Raw genomic sequence first — 20040 nt, forward strand, 5'->3', positions numbered from 1 at the left:
TATTATAGAAAGATAAGCTCTAAATGATATAACATAGTTGTAAAAAGTCACCTCATAAAGAAACTGGAGAAAAATTAAAAAAAATTATCTATCAGATCCATGGATAAAAGAAAAATTCATGAGCAAACAAGGAATAGAGATTATAATAGAAGATAAGACGGATTATTTTCACTACATAAAATTAAAAAGGTTTTGTACAAACAAATCTTACAAAGCAAAGAATAAAAGGTAGACAAATTGGGGGGAGAAGAATCTGCCGCAAATTTCTCTGCTCAGGGTCTTATTTTTAAGACATAAAAGGGAATGGATTCCAATTTTTTAAAGATTCATTCTCCAATAGAAAAATGCTCTAAGGATATGAACAGATAATTATCAAGAGGAAAAAAATTCAGACTTTCTAGAGCTATATTTTAAAGAATATTCCAAAATACTACTGATTAGAGAAATAAAAATTAAGGCAATTTTGATTGCCTTATACACTTCTCATCCTTCAGAATGGCAAATGTGACTCCAAAAAAGGTGAATGATCAACATTATAGAATCTGTGGGAAAACAGGCTCAATGATAAACCATTAGTGGATTTGTGAATGGATATAACCACTGTGGACATCAATTTGTAATTATGGACAGATAAATTAACTTTACATGTCATCTCATTTGATCCTTGATAACCAGAGATGGTTATAAAGTAGCAATAAGTATAAGTGAGAATTTTAATATATTTTCTTTCCCTTCTAATATTCCTATGGAGATGTTGAGGATTGGTAGAAATATCTTAGGACTAAAAAGGATCTCGTTTTTCTGGCTCAGAACAAAATTATTCTTAAAGAACTGCCAGAAAGATGATCTAACAGTCTATTCTTTACCAAAGCATATCTAGGAGAAGAGTTTAAAACTTTTGCTGATATATCTCAAAATTTGTATGGAGGAAATTCTTGCTAATACTAAATTTCCTCCTTGCAATTTAAGTCATTCCTTCTGGCCCTGTTTTCAGTGAAAACACCAATCACTCTTACTTAATATATTTTAAGATAAAATATATATATATATATATATATATGCTAAATAAACACAGTTTCCTTAGCATTTCTTCACCAACTATCCCCCATAGGGCAGATTCATACTACATTGTGTGAGAGAGGTAGAAAACAATATGTATTAGGCAAGTCAAATCATCACCAACACCTTCAGTACCATTGCCCCTTAAGACTCCAATGAAGAAAGTCCAGGATCTTGAATCCAAGATCTTTAGGGACATCAATGCTTTTGATACTGTTCTGCAGTCATCATTCTAGGAAACAAGCCCTGTGGCAACACAGCCTGGCAACTGCTCCTGCCATAACTCCTGAAGACCCAGTGGGGGAAAAGAGGTTCCTGCCACCAAAATCTCTGGCATTGTCAAATGGCCCAACATCAAAAAATGATAGGATTTTATCAGTAGAAAACACATTAAAAAGTAGGCATTATTATCCACTTCACCTTAAGGACAATAGGAACCTTCTATCCAACTTGAAACTGAACCCCTTCATATATGTATTGTCATCCCCATTAGAGAAAGTGAACTCCATGGTGAAGGGGCTGTCTTACTTGCACAAAGCAAATGTTTAATAAATGTTTTCCCTATTCATTTTTCACCAGGATTGTTTACTAAAACTTCAATAACTCTAGTGGTTTATCTTCTGAACTTTCTCTAAGTCATTTTCCATGTATTCATCTGGACTTTGATTTGATCAACATGGGGAGCTTGCTTAAGGAAAAGTTGTTCTACCAAAGGAGATCTTAAATGTTCTGCAATTCATAGTCTTAATGAACTGTCTATTACATAGAGGTTAGGTGACTTGCCCAGGTTCATAAAACCAATGTATTCAGAACGAAACTGAACCTAAACTAAACAATGTAGAGAACAGCAGGTTAATTTACAACCCTGAAAATTTGACAGTTGTCTGTTTTAGAACACTTTGATTATATATGTTAGCTTACCATTAATTTCCCCTCAAACAATCCACTTTATGTGGATTTCCAACTAATTAAGAGAAAGATCCTAATTTTTCCCCATATACATGCAATTAAAAATATATTCTCTTGGGGGCAGCTGGGTAGCTCAGTGGAGTGAGAGTCAGGCCTAGAGACGGGAGGTCCTAGGTTCAAACCCGGCCTCAGCCACTTCCCAGCTGTGTGACCCTGGGCAAGTCACTTGACCCCCATTGCCCACCCTTACCAATCTTCCACCTATGAGACAATACACCGAAGTACAAGGGTTTAAAAAAAAAATATATATATATATATATTCTCTTTTTTCCGGGTTAAGATGGTGGCAGAGTAAAAAGCAGCTGCTTAACCTCTCCTAACCCACACATATAGACTCCTTGAGAGGACATAAAAACAAATCCAGACAAACGAAGGGACCCCACAACAGGGTGCAGCATTGAAGGTACGTGGAATTGGGGCATTTCCATGCTATAAGGGGGTGAAATAGCTCTCACTAAAACGCAAGCCAAGCAACCCCCTTCCCCCCCACACCACCTACAGGGCCAAAGCCAGCACACAAGAATTAGAGCAAGTTTGGGGCATTCATTAAGTTCTTGGCAGCTACCTGGGATCACCAGGGCCTGCTCCTGTGAGCATCAAGACATAAGAGGCTAAAGAACCAGACTTTGAACACAGACCTTGAGCACAGGCATGGACACAGGCGCGCAGGTGTGAACGCAGGCGCAGACACGGATCCTGAGCCCAGGTGCGGACCTTGGGTGGGGAGACCCAGTGCAGAGGGGTGCATGACTGTGGAAGCAGCGCCCTGAGATTGTTAAAGGAACTTCAGGCAGAGGAACAAGCAAGGGGACCACCAGGAGGCTTGACCCTGAGAACAACTAGACCTGAGACCTCAGGAGCCTAAAGAGCGCAGACAGACCCTGGACATGAGGAGAAAGCTGAGAGGGCGCTGGGCTAACAATGGCACGCCAGACACAAGAACCCCAGAAGAGAAAGATCAAGAAGAAACCTTTAACACTCAACAACTTTTACACAGAAAAAATCCAGACAACAGAGCAAACAGCAGAGGAGAACAAACAAGTAATCATATCCAAACCTTCCCCCCCAAAAAATATATTCAACTCATTTTTCATCTTAGCTAAAAGTAACAGATTATTTTTAAAAAATTTAGATCTAGGGGCAGCTGGGTAGCTCAGTGCATTAAGAGTCAGGCCTAGAGATGGGAGGTCCTAGGTTCAAATCTGACCTCAGACACTTCCCAGCTGTGTGACCCTGGGCAAGTCATTTTATCTCCATTGTCTTCCCTTACCACTCTTCTGCCTTGGAGCCAATACACGGTATTGACACTAAGACAGAAGGTAAGGGTTTAAAAAAAAACTTTATATTTGGCTTTGGGATGTGTAAGTATCTGATAATTTAAGGAATTTTCTCTAATTATAGTTTTCTTAATATTAATATCAATATAATTTTGTAAATGCAAAACTAACAAGAAAGCTATCAATACAAATAATCCCCTCAGCGAAGCAGGGAGATGTAACAGAAAAAATACTATTATGGTATCTTAAAGTTCACAGGACACTTTTTTCACAATGCCCCTCTTGGGTTAAGATAAATATTATCATTTCATTTTACTCTTAGAAAATAAGATAGAGATGCTAACTGGATCACTCATAGTTGCATGATTATTAATCTACTAGAGACATGACTAGAATCAAAGTCTTAGCTGACTATTAAATCAGTGCTTATTTTCCCCCCACAAAAAAAAACACAGACTTACATGTCAGTAAGTTGAATTATACTCATTTCATAAACCATACTAGGCCTCAGCTTTTTATTCTGCAGAATGAAGGGCATGAGGACTAGAAGATCCTTAACTACTGTAATTCTTTTCCAACTATAAATTCTAGGATTCTGTAACTGAGAATAGGTGGCATGTTTGTTTGGCAATAAAAAGTAGCTGCCCAATTAAATGTATTTTGATATAGATAATATCTCATTTACTCTCATAGATACAAACAAAATGTAACTAGTATTAGTGGAAGGAATAACCAAAAACATTTTGAAATACTAAAGCCTAGAGATTCATAGTCACAGCACATGAAAACATTTGCTAAGGCTAAGTTCTCTAGCATGAAAAGAGACTATTTAAACTTTCCTCCTAACCATAGCTATTAGCTTTCAGAACAGAAAAGCACTAACTACACGTGCTACTCATTTTTCTGTACTAAGGACATAAGCCAGAATTATGTATGCATGTATGTATATACTCAGAACTGCATGCACACTTCTAAGTGCAAAATATGGCTTTTTGAGACTGTTAAAATTCCATCATACTTGTAAACATTTTTTGTTTATAATTGCAAGTGTTTTAACTATTTAACTGCATAATTCATCTTTGTTGACTACTTTAAGTTTATTACCATAGTGTAATTCTTCGAAGTTATCTTGCCTCCAGGGAAAGTGAAATTATTTTTTTGTTTTGTTTTAAAAAGTGAAGCATCTTCATTTCCTCTTACTCTTGCCTGAGACTTTTAAAATTCCATTTGTCACTCAATCCTGGGTCACTGGTTTCTGGTTTCTTCCACATAAGCATTAAGTCTGCCTCAAATCTAAAAGAATCCAAGGAAATTAAGGCCTGAGATTCCCCCTTCATTTAAAATGGAAGCCCTGGGCCTTTTTTTTCTTCTTAGGTTGGGAAACCACCCTAAATATTTAATTCAAGAAACAATAAGGAAAATAATGTATGAGGAATTGTGTCAGATTTGAGTTGACTTTGTGTTGGAGATAGATAGATAGATAGATAAAAACAAAACAGTCTCTCAAATTCTGAATATCTAATGGAAGCCTATGGGCCTCTTCTCAAAATCATGTTGTTTTTTATGTATAAAATACAAAAATTACAAAAGAAATAAGCTATATTGAAATAGTTATGAATTTTTTTTAAAAAACAAGTTTATAGATTCTAGGTTAAAAGCTCTTGGGAAGGCAAGGAGGCCTAGGACAGACCTTTGGGAGATATGTTAAAAGGTGTGATCTGGATTAAATTTTAGCAAAAGAGAGGCAGCTATGTGGCTCAGTGGATAGAAATCCAGGCCTAGAGACAGGAGGTCCTGGGTCCAAATCTGACCTCAGATACTTCTAGCTGTGTAGGGCAGGTCACTTAACCCCCATTGCCAAGCCCTTACCACTCTTTTGCCAATACTCAGTATTGATCAATGCAGGAAAGAATATAAGGTTTTTAAAAAAATTTTAGCAAAAGAAACTGGGGGAAAAAACAGAAAGGGCAGGTAGGGGAAGAACCAGGAAAGAACAGTATCACAAAAACTTAGATAGGAGAAAGAGAATGCAAGAAAAGCCCATTTATAATGTCCTAGGGCTGCAAAAAATAAGGTCAAGAATGATGAAGACTGAGAAAAGGCTGTTATATATGTATGTCAATTAGGAGGTTATTGGTGATTTTGGAGAATACAGCTTTACTTGAATGAGAGGCCATCCTGAAGAGGGCATGAAAGAGAATGAAAAAAAAGGAAGTGGAAGGGCTGTGCTTAGATAGCTTCCTCAAGAGGATTAGCCACAAAGAGGAAAGATAACAGCAAGAGGAAATGGTCAGGCAGATTGAAGGTTTTTAAGGATAGAGGAGATGTGGGCATCTTTGTTTCTATCAGGGAAGCAGCCAGAAGATAGGATAAGCTTGAATATTAGTAAGAGAATAGAGATGACTGAGGTGGCAATCTATTGGAAAATATGAGACAGAAAAGAATAAAAGGTAGAAGGAAATACTTTGGCAAGAAAAAGAGCCACCTTTTCACCTCTTACAGGAAGGTAACAGTAAAGATATTTAAGTGATATTAGGTGAAGAGAGGAGGAGAAAGGGTTAATGACAATTCAGAGAAAGGGTATTTCAGGAGGAAAAGAGCATTTGATATGTTAATTCTGTAGATGATGATGAGACATCCGATATAATATTATACCATTCCTGAGACCATAGAAGATGAGCCTCAAATGGCCAAGTTTCATTCATGGGCTTTAGATAAATCAGCAAAGAAGTGTTTGCTCATTTTAGCTCTTTTTATTGCCACACTACTATATAATGCATAGTAGGAACCATAAGGAATTTGGAAATCACCAGAACTCCTACTAGCTACAGGAAGAACTGAGAAGGAATATGCCATCTAATATTTCAGAATGGGCATCTAAAATCCAATATGGATAACAAATGGTAGTGAGGCAAAATGGAGGACAGATGGAGAAGGAGTAGTAAAGAGTGACATCCCATGAAATTTATAGCACAGGAACTTAAGAAGACATTCCCCAGGGACCAATTCTCCTTACTATCTCTTCATTTGTACCTGGACAACTTTCTTTCCAATCGACCGCCAACTATAGAAATTTACATTTCTGACTGGCATTGCTCTTTCTTTTTCTCCATGTGGCATCTCAACTGACCCTATCCTCTTCTCATGATTTTCCCTCACTATGCTCTGGCTCCTAACAGCTCTCTTAATACATAATGCTGGTTTCTACTCTTGTTGATGTTATATTATATAATCAAGTTGTGTTAACAGCCCAGTAATGGTATGTGTAAATTAAGTTGTTGATTTTTTAAAAAACAGTCAGAGCTTCAAGTCCTTCCATTAAAATTCCTGTATGAATAGGAATCACAGAGTGGAGGGAATATAAATCTGAGGTCTTGATCCACAAACAGTCTTTTTTCTTTTTCCTTTTCTTTTTCTTTTTTTGCTTTTAGGTAAAGATATACAGCATAAAGACAGAAGGAGGCGCAGCTGGGTAGTACAGTGGATAGAGCCAGGCCGATTGTAAGGAGAATCTAGAGGATGTAGGTTCAAATCCAACCACAGACACTTCCTAGCTATGTGATCCTGGGCAAGTGACTTAACTCCAATTGCTTGACCTTTGCTGCTCTTTTGTTTTAGAATTGATACTAAGACAGAAGATAAAGTTTAAAATGAAAAAAAAAAAGGACAGAAGGGAACATTTTAAGATCTATGGCTTAGATTTAAAATAAATTAGAATCAGAATGTTAAGTTCCATGCATAGAATTAGAATGAGAGAAAAGAACTTAGGGGTGTATGATCTCGTCCAACACTGAGATCCTCCAGAAATAAAGACTGCTAAAAGTCCCCAAAGTCATAAGTAGTGGACTTGAAGCCACATATTTGGATTTAAAATGTCTGCTTTTCATTAGAAACACACTGCCTATGAGGGTCCCTCTATCTCAAACGGATACTTTTTAGATATATTAAAAGAAAAAAATTAAGCTATATCTATAATTTGAAAGTACTCCAACATTTAAAAAATATTTAGAGTATTAAAAATGTTAAAATGAGTAAGTAATCTTTACTCTGTACTATATAGGATAGTAGGCTTAAAACTGGAGACGACTTGAGGTCAACCAGTCTAACCCCTTCATTTTGCATATGAAGAGACTGAAGGTCAGAGTAACTTACCCAGGGTTCCCCATATGCCAGGCAATGTCAAGACCCAAAACTAAGTCCACTGTTTCTAAATACTGTGCTCTTTACATTAGCCAATACTGTTCTGGATATCAACAGCTTTATGTTCAATGGAGGAAAACTGTAGGCAACATTAGATTTGTATTCCTTCTCTTATTTCCACAAACAACAAATTCAACACAGGAATGTTCAATTGCTTCTCTTTACATTTTTCTCAGGAACATAGCTTATCTCATGAGAAGCTTTTCATTCTGATGTATCACTATTACTTACTGTTAAAATTAAAATTTCAAAGTGCGGCACTCTTTTCAGACAGCCATGGAAGTAGCAACTATGTATAGATGCTATAAGAGTGATTAATTTTTCTTTTCCTTCTTTGGAGAACTTATAATATAGTATCACCTCCTACAGTTTTACTACTTGCTAGTTCTAACCACAGGAAACAGTATGTATGTGGGTCGCAGAGATAAAGTTATACATCTGTTACAAATTGAAGGTAAAATGCATACATTAGCCATTGGCAGTGAGAGGTAAAAGGAAAGGTAAGAAAGTTCATGAGTTCTTTATTTTTAAAAATATTTTAGGACTTCTAGGTTAAGATGCCTGCAGAGTAGTTGTAGAACTTTTACCCTCCCCACCACCAGCCTGTAAGATACCTCAAAAGAACAAAAAGGCCAAGTTCAGATGAAGGAAGGGACTCCACAATAGGGCTCAGCATGGAAGGTATGTGGAATTTGGGCATTCCACGCTATAAGGGGATAAATTAGCTCCCACCAAAACGTGAGCTAATCAAACCCTCCCCCACCCCACCTACGGGGCAGGATTCATAGCCAGTGCCCTAGAATTAAAGTAGTGGGGAACAACCTCTAAGTTCTTGGCAGCGGATCAAGAGCACCCCTGAGAGCAGCTGGACCTGAAACCACAGGAGGCTGAAGAGTGCGCACCTTGGGCAGGGAGAGAAGAGTGGGGCTGGGGCAGCATACAGCAGAAAACAAGGGCAAACTCAAAAAGTAGCCTCAGGCAAAAACCACTAGTATCTCCATACAAAGAGAGCTTGCCCTCTTCACCCAGACTTCTGAGGGAAGCAAGAAACAACAGAGTAATGGCTAGCAATGCTCAAGAAAAAACAACCAACAAAAGAAACAAGAAAAAACCACTAACTGTAGATAATTTTTACATCGAAAAAATCCAGACCACAGAACAGATAGCAGAGGAGGACAAACAAGGAGACATATCCAAAGCCTCCCAAAAAAATGAAAATTGGTCACAAACTCTTGAAGAGTTCCAATCTGAGATCATGAGAAAGGTGGAAGAGATTTGGCAAGAAAAGTGGGAAATAGTTCAAAAAAGAAAATAACAATTTAAAAGGCAGAATTTCACAATTGGAAATTGAGGTTCAGAAATCAAATTAAATGCTAAGCAAATTGAAGACCAGAAATGACCAGCTAGAAGCCATGAAGAGCCAGATAGACCAGACTGAAAAGGAAAACCAAAAGATTATAGCCGAAAATCAGTCTTTAAAAATATTTTAGAAGTAGAAGTAGAAAAAGAAGATAATGATTTGAGAGAAAGATTTTTGAAAATAAATGTTATTTTATATAAATACTGTATAAATGATATAAAGTTATTCCTAATGAAAAGCTCTCATTTCAACCAGATGACTAACACTTCCATTTAAATTTCTAATGTTTGGGGAAAATTAGTAAAAACCCTTATCTTCCATTATAAATGGTCAGCCCTTTCCATAATTCCACAAGTTCTGCATCCGAGAAGTATTAATAGCACAGGTTCTTTATTGGAGAGCTTAATGATAGGAGAAACACTGAAAAATACTGAGCTCTGCTCCCTTTTTAATAAAGGTCTTTCCCTTCAGTTAAATGCCAGCTAAGTAAGTAAGCAGCATGGTCATCAATATATATCTGAAATAACTCAAATATATTTGTCAGAATTTATAGCTCCTCCTTCATTATTTTCCCTTTATCTGGTTTTATTACTCATTCCTTATTATCATTTAATTTACTTTCCCTAGTATAATAATATCTTATTCTTGTACAAGAATAATCATGTATTTTTCATATGTGCAGAAAGCAATAAAATATTCTTAGATCATATAGTACTCATTTAAAAAGAATGAATACAAATGCAGGGTGTATTTCAGGGAGGCAATTTCCATATGCTCATGTTGTAATGTATTAGTGAATACCTGGTTACAGATATGTCTGTTTAAAAAGGAGAAAGATCATCACAAGTTGAAATTTTACCCAAATTGAATTCTGAATGCTACTGTGCTGGAAGAAATGATGTGTGATGAATACAAATTACACATGTAAAGATGAACTAATGCAGAGTGAAGCAAGTAGAGCCAAGAAAACAATATACCCCATGATTATAATATAAATGGAAAGAACAACCAAATACCAAAAATCAAAAGTGAATGTAACAAAATTATAAAGATCAAGTAGAACACCTGAATGAAGAGACATGAGAAGATACCCCTAACCTACCTCTTCATGCCCATGTATTTAGACTTTTTTAATGTATTGTTCAGTTATGATGATTTTTCCCCTATTTAAAAATATTATATGTTATATGGGTTGGCTTTCTGGGAAGTAGAAGGGGAGGAGTACTTGGACAGAACATATAAATAAAAACCAAAGATTACATTAAATTGAAAAATCTAAAACCAAAGTAACTATAATAAGGGAAGTTGCTGATAGGGTGAATGGGAGGAATATTCGTATCTAATCTCTATGATAAAGGTAGGACATATTCAATACATATATATTGAATGAATGAAATGAATACAAATATATATACCTAATGGATCAAAGTGCATCAGCAGCTCACTAAAGAAGAACAGCAAAGTATTAACAGACACATGAAAGTTAACAGTACAGAATTGCTTTTTTCTTCTATTTTTATTTTATTCTTTGTTACAGGGGATGTTCTCTGAATAGGAGATGGGGAAAGGACATGTTGAAATAAAGGCTATGGGTTGTTTTTTTAATATACAGAATTTTTTTTCAAAAAAATTTAAAAAGTGAAATTTCATTCTCTTCTAGATTATTAATGTAGTCATTTGACTTTAATATAGTGCTTTTCTCTTATTAAAATCAATAATGTAATAGATTACAACTGAAATATGGCACCAATTTTTTTCAATTACATTATCTAATTTGGAAACTGGTTACTCAATACAATTCTAATTACAATGAGTACTCCATATAGAAACATGGGGAAAGGTCATGTGACTTATGCCTATTCAGTAAATACAAAATAGATATCAAATGTTTACAACTGTCTTGTTTTTCTGTGTTAGTGTATATAAGTACATATACATATGAAATTTGTATTTAACATGCCATCATTAGGTAGCATATCAAAACAAAATAACAAAACACATTCTAGGATACTCTTCCAAATGAGAATGACATTGTAAAGAGAAAGCAATTAGGTTAGCAAAGAATAAAATCTGGGATACTATTTCACAGTGCCACTCAAAATTGATTAAGATTCAATGAAACACCCTCAGTTTGGGAAGAGAACACTATTCCTTGAACTAGTGGCCTCAAAAGTAACATTAATGATGTAGCATTGTGAAGAAACTATCAATAATTTTAATAGATTTACTTTCTTACTCAATTATTCTTTTCTTGAGAATTTCAAAAATGTTTAGAATATTCTGCTTAATAGCAAAAGAAGAAAACTGCAGAATTTTTGTTTAAATACTCTTCTTACTCTAATTTGTTTTTTTTAAAACCCTTACCTTCCACCTTAGAATCAATACTATGTATTGGTTCCAAGGCAGAAGAACGGTTAAGGGCTAGGCAATGGGGGTGAAGTGACTTACCCAATCGCACAGCTAGGCAGAGTCTGAAGTCATATTTGAACACAGGACCTCCTATCTCTAGGCCTGGCTTTCAATGCGAGCTACCCAGCTACCCCACCCCTTACTCAAAGTATGATCCATCATTGGGGTCTTTAAAGATCTTGTGCCAGATTGTCACAAATATAACGTGGTGCTAGCTCTTGTGCTCTCCCTCTCTCTTTCCGGCCATCTTTTTGTCACACTGTCTCAAGAAAAGCTGAAAAGGTTTGTTCTCGGTATCACAAAGAGTTATTGAATTTATGAGTAAGATTTACATAAAAAAGCTTAATTTGTTAGAAACAAAGATAGCTAAATGCTTAATTGATCTAAATATATATCTTGAATTCATGAAGATAGATTGAAAAAATCATCTCTGAGTTCAGAGAAAGTTATACCTGAAAGGCAGCTTAAAGATCATCCAGACTATTTTCCTGATTTTACACACAAGAAAATTATGAAATCTCAGTCACACAGAGAAAGACATAAGGAACATTAGCTTTTATCATTCAGCAAACATTCATTAAGTGCTTAATATTTGCCACTTATAGGGATAGAGACAAAATGAAGCAGCCCCTGCACTTAAGGAGCTTACATTCTATTAAGGATCTATTAGAAATATCCAATTTCAGGGCAGGAGGCAAGGAAACTAGCAAATGCAGAAGGAGATATTTGAGCTGAGTGATTAAGTAAATGTTCTTTAAGTGGTGTAGGTAAGGAAAGAGGGTAATATGTCCAGACATGAGGTCAAAAGAGCCAGTACAAAAAGATGAAGAGATGATACACATGAAAAACATGAGAAGGCCAATAGGGATGTACAGTAGAATATGTAAAAGAGAGTATTATGTAATTACTCAGGATTCCCACCATCCCTTTATTTTACCTAACCAGAGTTATCAATTTAACCTTAACAAGGCTTCCCAGATTAGTTCCCTTCTACCTATCTCTGTTGTTACAGATGCTCATTATCTTATCCTTGCCCTGCTGCAACAGTATCCAAAGATTTAAAACTAGATGGGACCTTAGAGATCAACCAGTCCAAACTCTCCCTTTTGTAGATAACAAAATATAAACCTTGAGGGGCTAAATGAGTCACTTAATATCACAAAGGTAATAATAAATAGCAGAACATTTGCATCAGCAGAACATGTAGAAAAATTGGAACAAAGCAGAGAATATTAACACAACATTCATTTTAAAACAATAACTTTAGCAAAGTTGCAAAATATGAAACACATTTACATAAATAATCAGGATTTCTGTATATTACCAATAAAATTCAGCAGGAAGAAATAAAAAAGAAATTCTATTTAGAATAATTAAATGGTAAAATGTAAAATCCTTAGTGACTATCTACCAAAATATACACAGGAATTATATGAGTATAACTACAAAACACTCTTTAGTATAATAATTAAATTGGAAAAATATTAAATGGTCATGGATAGGCTGAGCCAATATGATGAAAATAACTAAACTACCAAAATTAATTAATGTGTAACTATCAAATAACCAAAGGCTAATTATTTTTATTTTATTTTTATTGAGCTAAAAAAATGGTAATGAAATTTATCTAGAGGAACAAATGTTTAAAAATCTTGAGGGAATAGAAAAAATAGGAATGAAGTGGAACTTGCAATACCAGAATTCAAACTACACTATAAAGTTGTAATCAATACATCTCTTTGGTACTGATTAAATAAACAGAGTAGCAAAAGCAGTGGACCAGATTAGGTACATAACATACAGAGGTAAACAAATGCAGTACCCTAGAATTTAACAATTCCAAAGATACCAGTCCAGATTTTTGGGCTAAGGGCACACTACTCTACCAAAAACTGCTGGGATAACTGGAAAGAAATTCCAGTCTGGCAGGGATTATGTGTAGACTAACAACTCACACCACATATCAAGATAAGTTCCAAATGGATAAATGACATAATATACTAATAGTTAGCAAGCCGTTATTAAGTGCCTACAATGCACCATGTAGAGTGCCTATTGTAGAGTGCCTAGGCACTCAGGATACAATAAAGGGGAAAAATACTCTTTGCTCTTGAAGAACTAATAATCTAATGGAGGAGGCAACATGAAAACAATTAAATGCAAAAACGATATGTAGATATGTAAACATATCTATAAATTTAGAGGTAGATATCTATAAACATAGATATGATAAATAGCAAATACTCAACAGAGAAACAGCAAGGAGGTCAGTATCACTGAATCACACACTACATGGAGAGAATTAAGGTGTAAGAAGACCAAAAAAGTAGGGAAAAAAGGGCAGATTATGAAGAGCTCTGACTACTTCAGGTGTTATATTTATTATGTTATATTTGTTCATGGGGATGTTAGGGAGCGACTGGAGTTTATACTAAATAAGAGGGTGACACATTCACTATGCTCTTTCATCTGATATGTGAATGAAGGATAGACTGGAGTAGGGAGAGAAATTAAGAGGCATAGAGATGAATAAAAAGACTACTATTGTGATAGTCCAGGTTTGAGGTGTTGAGGGTCTACACCAAGATGGTGGCAGTTTAAGAGAAGAAAACTAACAGGAATTGGCAAAAGATTGGCTATGGAATTGGGGATGAGAGAATCAATGATGGAGGACAACACTTCAGTTGCACACCCCGGTGATCTGGGAGGATGAAAGTATCATCAATAACAATAAGAAAATTTAGAAGAGGGAAGATCTGAGGAGAAAAATAGAGTGTAGTTTTGGACATTTTGATTAAAAGTTCAAACATAAAGAGATCAGAAGCACAAGGAAGAAATTACCTTTCATATCTAGAGATTTAAAGGCAATTAGGTGGTATAGTGGAAAGGATCCTGGACTTAGAAATCCAGAATACCCGAATCTGAATCCTTTCTCATATACTTGTAGCTGTGGGTCCTGGACAAGTCACTTAGCCTTTCTCTTAGTTTCTTTCTTCATCAATAAAATCAGGAAAAGAGCATCTACTTCACAGTGTCGTGAGGATAAAATGAGATAACACCTAAAGCACTTTGCAAACCATAAAATGCTATTAGTTATCATCATCACCATCCTCAATGGATCTATTAAAAAGGAAATGATTTATGACTAAACAAGGGATGGAGATCATCACAGAAGATAAAATAAGCCAAACTGTACTACATACAATTACAAAGGTTTTGCACAAAAACAAAAAACAAAAAACTAGTGCCATTATGATTAAAAAGGATAGTTCCCTTGGAAAAAAATTTGAATGAAGTTTTCCTGATAAAGGTCTCATTTCTAAAATATTTAAGGAACTGGTTCAAATTTATTAGAATAAGATCATTTTTCCAGTTGGTAAACAGACAAAGGATATGGAGCTTCAAATTGGTACTACCATTCTAGAAATCAGAAAGTTACTAAGCTGTGAATACTTTGAACCCAATAATACCAATATTAGGCCCATGCCCCAAAAAAATTTAAAAAAAAATTCCGTCTATCATCCTGTATAAGAATATTTATAGTTGCTCTTTTTTTGTGGTTACAAAGATTGGAGTATGGCTGAATAAATTATGTTAGTATAAATGTTATGGAATATTATTGTGCTATAAGAAATGGACTGTTCAAGGAAAACTTTATTAATGGTTCATAATTAAGAAATATTGGTCTTATGTGTTTAATATATATTGAATATATCAAAAATCAACAATACTTATATAAATTAATCAGAAAGTCTTATATGACGAACTTGGTATACACTAGGCTCTGAACTAATAACAGGATAAAAAAGGCAAAAAGTACCCTAAAAAGCTCTCATAATAATAGAGATGATATTTAAATAATTAGGAATATACAAGATGTACAGTGAATAGAAAAGTCTTTGATATTTATGGTAAAGCATTTTCACATGTGTGAGGGAGAGGAATAGTGGGATAAAGTAAGGTGATGTAAAAACAATAAACATCGATTAAAAATTTTTTAAGATAAATACAGAATAGGGGGCAGCTGGGTAGCTCAGTGGATTGAGAGTCAGGCCTAGAGACAGGAGGTCCTAGGTTCAAATCCGGCCTCAGACACTTCCCAGCTGTGTGGCTCTGGGCAAGTCACTTGACCTCCATTGCCCACCCTTACCACTCCTCCACCTAGAAGCCAATACACAGAAGTTAAGGGTTTAAAAAAAAAATTAAAAAAAAAGATAAATACAGAATAAAGAGGGGAGAAATCTCAAAGAAGTAAGCTGAGGGTCCTAAAAAAGGCCCACTTTAGGCAAGATTTGAGCTCCAAATTGAAGGAAGGAGAAATTAGGAGGAGAGCATTCCAGAACATAAGTAGCAACCAGGGCAAAGGCATGGTTATAGGATATCTAACAAGGTGAAAAGAGATGAAAATTCATTGCATAAAAGGGAAACAAACTTCTCCTCAAAACATATTCTATTTCTGCCTGTTCTCCTAAGAAAATATGTACAGAAAAGAGGACAATAAAGAACTGCTTTGAAACCTGATTATGATTTTTATGTATGAAAGATCTAACTGGAGGAAACCATATAATAGTTATTTTATTTTATTAGAAACCATACATCTTTTTTAAAATACTCATTTCTATGTTGGAAGGGATGTGGCAAAGTTGGGACACTTAATACACTGCTGTGGAGTTGTGAATTAAATTAAACCATTCTGGAGGGCAATTTGGGATTGTGCCCAAAGGGCTTTAAAAGACTGCCTACCCTTTGATCAAGCTATACCACTGCTGGGTTTATACCTCAAAGAGATAATAAGGAAAAAGACTTGTACAAAAATATTTATAGTTGTGCTCTCTGTGGTGGCAAAAACCTAGAAAATGGGCGGGGGGAGGTGTCCATCGATTGGGAAATGGCTGAACAAACTGTGGTATCTGATGGTGATGGAATACTATTGTGCTGAAAAGAATGATGAAGTGAAGAAATTCCATGTGAACTGGAAAGACCTCCAGGAATTGATGCAGAGTGAAAGGAGCAGAACCAGGAGAACATTTTACACAGAGACTGGTACATTATGGCACAATCAAATGTAATAGACTTTACTACTAGTAGCAATGCATTGACCCAGGACAATCCAGGAGGACTTATAAGAAAGAACGCTATCCACATGCAGAAAAAGAACTGTGGGAGTAGAAACACAGAAGAAAAACATATGGATCAATCACGTAGTTCAATAGGGATATGATTAGGGTTTTGATGTTAAAAGATCATTCCTGAGAATATGAATAATATGGAAATAGGTTTTAAACAGTGATACATGTATAATACAGTGGAACTGCTTGTCAGCTCCAGGAGATGGGAAGGAAGGAGGGGATCATGAATCATGTAACCATGGAAAAATATTCTAAATAAATAAATATATTTTTAAGATACTCATTTCTCCAAGTTACAAAAAGAAACATAGCTTAATAGTTTTCCTAAGAAAAGTTAACTCTAACTCTTTTAAGGAAAACTTTTGAGGGGTAAAGGGTTTACAAATTTAAAAGCTAAGAATACTTATAAAGTTAGCAAAATCTAGAGAGGATATATACAGAAAAACAAGGACTCATGGCTTATTATCATTAATAAATTTTTCAATAATATCAGAAGTAGAAAGCATTTTTACATAGCACATGTATGTGGAAAGTGCCAGCCCAGGTTCTTGTTTTCTCATTTCCTACTAAACTATTAACAATTCCGAACCTTCAGTGAACAAGTTTCCTATTGCAATACTTAAAGCTAATCTTGCTTCCTACATTCTCCTTTCTTACTGTCTTGAAGTTCTGAAACAGGAGGAAGCTGGAAGCTAAGACAACCACTCCTGTCTTTATTCTTAAAGCATCATTGTTCTCATGTAGAATTGATTTGGCAGAGTGGCTGAATATCTATTTCCATGATCCATGTTATTACCTTGGATATTTCCCCTTCTCTCCTTTCCCTTTTAATTCTAGAAATTATAAGAAATGCAGTTATATTTATCAATGGTGGGAAGGAAGGAAGGAAGGAAGGAAGAAAACTTGGTGGGCAAGAGCTTATACCATACTTTTCTAGAAAAATCCAGATAAAGCAATGATATTATGGATACAGTTCTTGGTATTCTTCTATAGTATTATTATTCTTTTATATTCAACTTCCAATTAGACATTCTGGTTTTTCAGTTTGATCATATTCTTTTATTATTTTTATGATTATATCATGTACACTACTACATAGTACATTATTCGCATATAATGATGAGTGCATAAAAGACTGATTAAATGAACCATTTTGTTTTTTTAATTGTTTATTGTTTTTTATTCAGCCACTACCACCACCATTATTTGTTTGTTTGTTTTTTTGTTTTTTTAACCCTTAACTTCTGTGTATTGGCTCCTAGGCAGAAGAGTGGTAAGGGTGGGCAATGGGGGTTAAGTGACTTGCCCAGGGTCACACAGCTGGGAAGTGTCTGAGGCCAGATTTGAACCTAGGACCTCCCATCTCTAGGCCTGACTCTCAATCCACTGAGCTACCCAGCTGCCCCTACCACCACCATTAAAAAATGTAATTAGCAGGAGCAGCTGGGTGGCTCAGTGGATTGGGAGATGGGAGGTCCAGGGTTTATATCTGGCTTCTTATACTTCCTAGCTGTGTGACCCTGGGCAAATCACTTAACCCCCATTGCCTAGCTCTTACCACTCTTGATTCTAAGATGGAAGATAAGGGTTTTGTTTTTTTAAATGGAATTAGCAGGTAACAAAATAGGCTGAGGATCTAGAATGTAGAAATGATCTTAGAGAATATCTAATTCAACTCATTTTACAAATGAAGAAACTGAGGCCAATTAATTAGTGGGAAAAGGAGATAGCATCGGCCACTTAAAACTATACTTCTGGAAACAAATTCTTACTCAGCCTAAAGTTTCAAAAGGGAATGATATTTGAGCTGCTTAAGGAAGGATGCAGCAGAAAAGTTCTCAATAGTGCACTCAATTGCTTTTGACATCTCTTTCTGAAGAACTTGTATAAGTAATGTTATTTGCTATCGCCATTCTTAAATGCTGGCAAAATGAATGCCAAACAAGGATTTTAACATGTTCAGTATTACCCTTACTAGGTCCCTACTTCACTTTAATACTTTATTTTAATAACCATTTGGTAAAAGTAGACAATATCCAGTGGCGGATGGGGGGGGGGGGTGAGAGGTGTATAAGTCTACATAGGATTAGACAGGCTCTGCTTTGACAAAGCACTTCAAAAGAACCACAGATAGCTTAGATTTAGAACATGACATTGTCTTTTGAAGATTAAACAGCTATTTAAGTGAAGTCATATCTCACTGTGGTTTTAAAGAAAAAAATTGTGTAGTTTACTGATTGATAACTCTGCAGGGGGTGGGGTCCCTATATAATTACACTGCTGATATGGGTACTCCCACTACCTCTTTTTATTCAACAGTGTTTATGAAAAACATACAACAACTTCTGGTAATGAAGATATTTCACATCCACAAGAGAAACCTGTCAGGTATTCTTTGGAAGGTAAAATTATCTGCTTATCGTTTTCATACTGTTTTCTTTAAATGAGGCAAAGCTGCATATTTTAAAGTAATTGTTTAACCTAATGACATAATAGAAATAGCTCTCACTTATATTATACTTTGAAGTTTAAAAGATTTTTCCTCACAATAATTTTTGAAGATAGGTACTATTTGTCATTATTCTCCCCCAATCCACTAAAAAATTAAAAAAAAAAAAAAGCATTGCTCTTACTTGAGGCAAGGAATCAGATCATATTGTCAGGCTATGCAAAAGCCATGGATTCTAGTAATAGTTCATTAAGTTCATTCTAGTAATAGTTCATTAAATAACCTGCTGAGTTCTTTACCAGAGTACTTAAAAGGTAATAAAGACAATTTGGGGGGGGGGATGGATTTCTAAGATCATATATTCAAGAAATATAAGAAGAATGTCTAGCAAAAGGCTCCACTGCACCATGACAATATGGCTGAAAATATTAACAAATAGTTTTTTAAGTCCAACTCCTAGGAATAACATCTAACTTAGTTCATGTTTCTATCAGAAAATGAAAATCAATAAAGGACAAAGAGGAAACCAAGATGATATTTTATGGAATAAAGGCCATACTTACCATGGACTTGGTTGATTTCTGAATTCTGGGAAAGAATTTCATCTGCTAATTTTTGAGCAGTTGGCAAAACCTCTGTATGGTGCACTGTGATCAAATACTGTACAAATTTTTGTAGTTGGTCTCTGTTCATTTGAAAGAGAGTCTCTGAAATGGGAAGATGCAGTTTGACCTGATCTGGCTTGCGGATGCGATATAAAGAAAGTGCCACAACGTGGGCACAGTAAAATATGTCCTTGTTTCCACAGCTACAGGTCACTGAGGTAATCTTGCAACGATCAAAGCTGATAGCTACGTTGCAAACAGTTTCTGGCTCCGATTGCATTGCAGGTTCTGTCACTGTGCCACTCAAGTGGAAACCTGTACAAAAAAAAGGAAGAAAATTTAGCTTATACAAGAGAATGCAATACTTTTTTTGTGGTGTCATAACTCTAAGAAATTTATTCTACTTTTAGCAGCAACCAAACATTACTTTTGTAGTTCAGATGCACTTTGCTTCCTAAAATAAAAGCTTTAAATCTCAGTAAAGTTTAGTAAAATTAAATATTAACTGTCATATTAGTCTTATATAAATCTATATAGTTTTATAATCAGCAATATAAAAATACTCTAAGACTATAATCACTAT

General features: G+C 35.3%; 1 protein-coding gene across 1 annotated transcript in view; it reads right to left on the reverse strand.

The window, feature by feature from the left end:
- Positions 1-20040, reverse strand: part of ZSWIM6 (zinc finger SWIM-type containing 6) — a 229142-nt gene that overhangs the window by 55987 nt on the left and 153115 nt on the right. The window contains 1 exon segment of the mRNA XM_044681018.1: positions 19416-19772. Within this exon segment, the coding sequence (XP_044536953.1) occupies positions 19416-19772 (357 nt within the window).

This window comes from Gracilinanus agilis, chromosome 1, assembly GCF_016433145.1.
Source record: "Gracilinanus agilis isolate LMUSP501 chromosome 1, AgileGrace, whole genome shotgun sequence".
NCBI classification, from domain to species: domain Eukaryota; kingdom Metazoa; phylum Chordata; class Mammalia; order Didelphimorphia; family Didelphidae; genus Gracilinanus; species Gracilinanus agilis.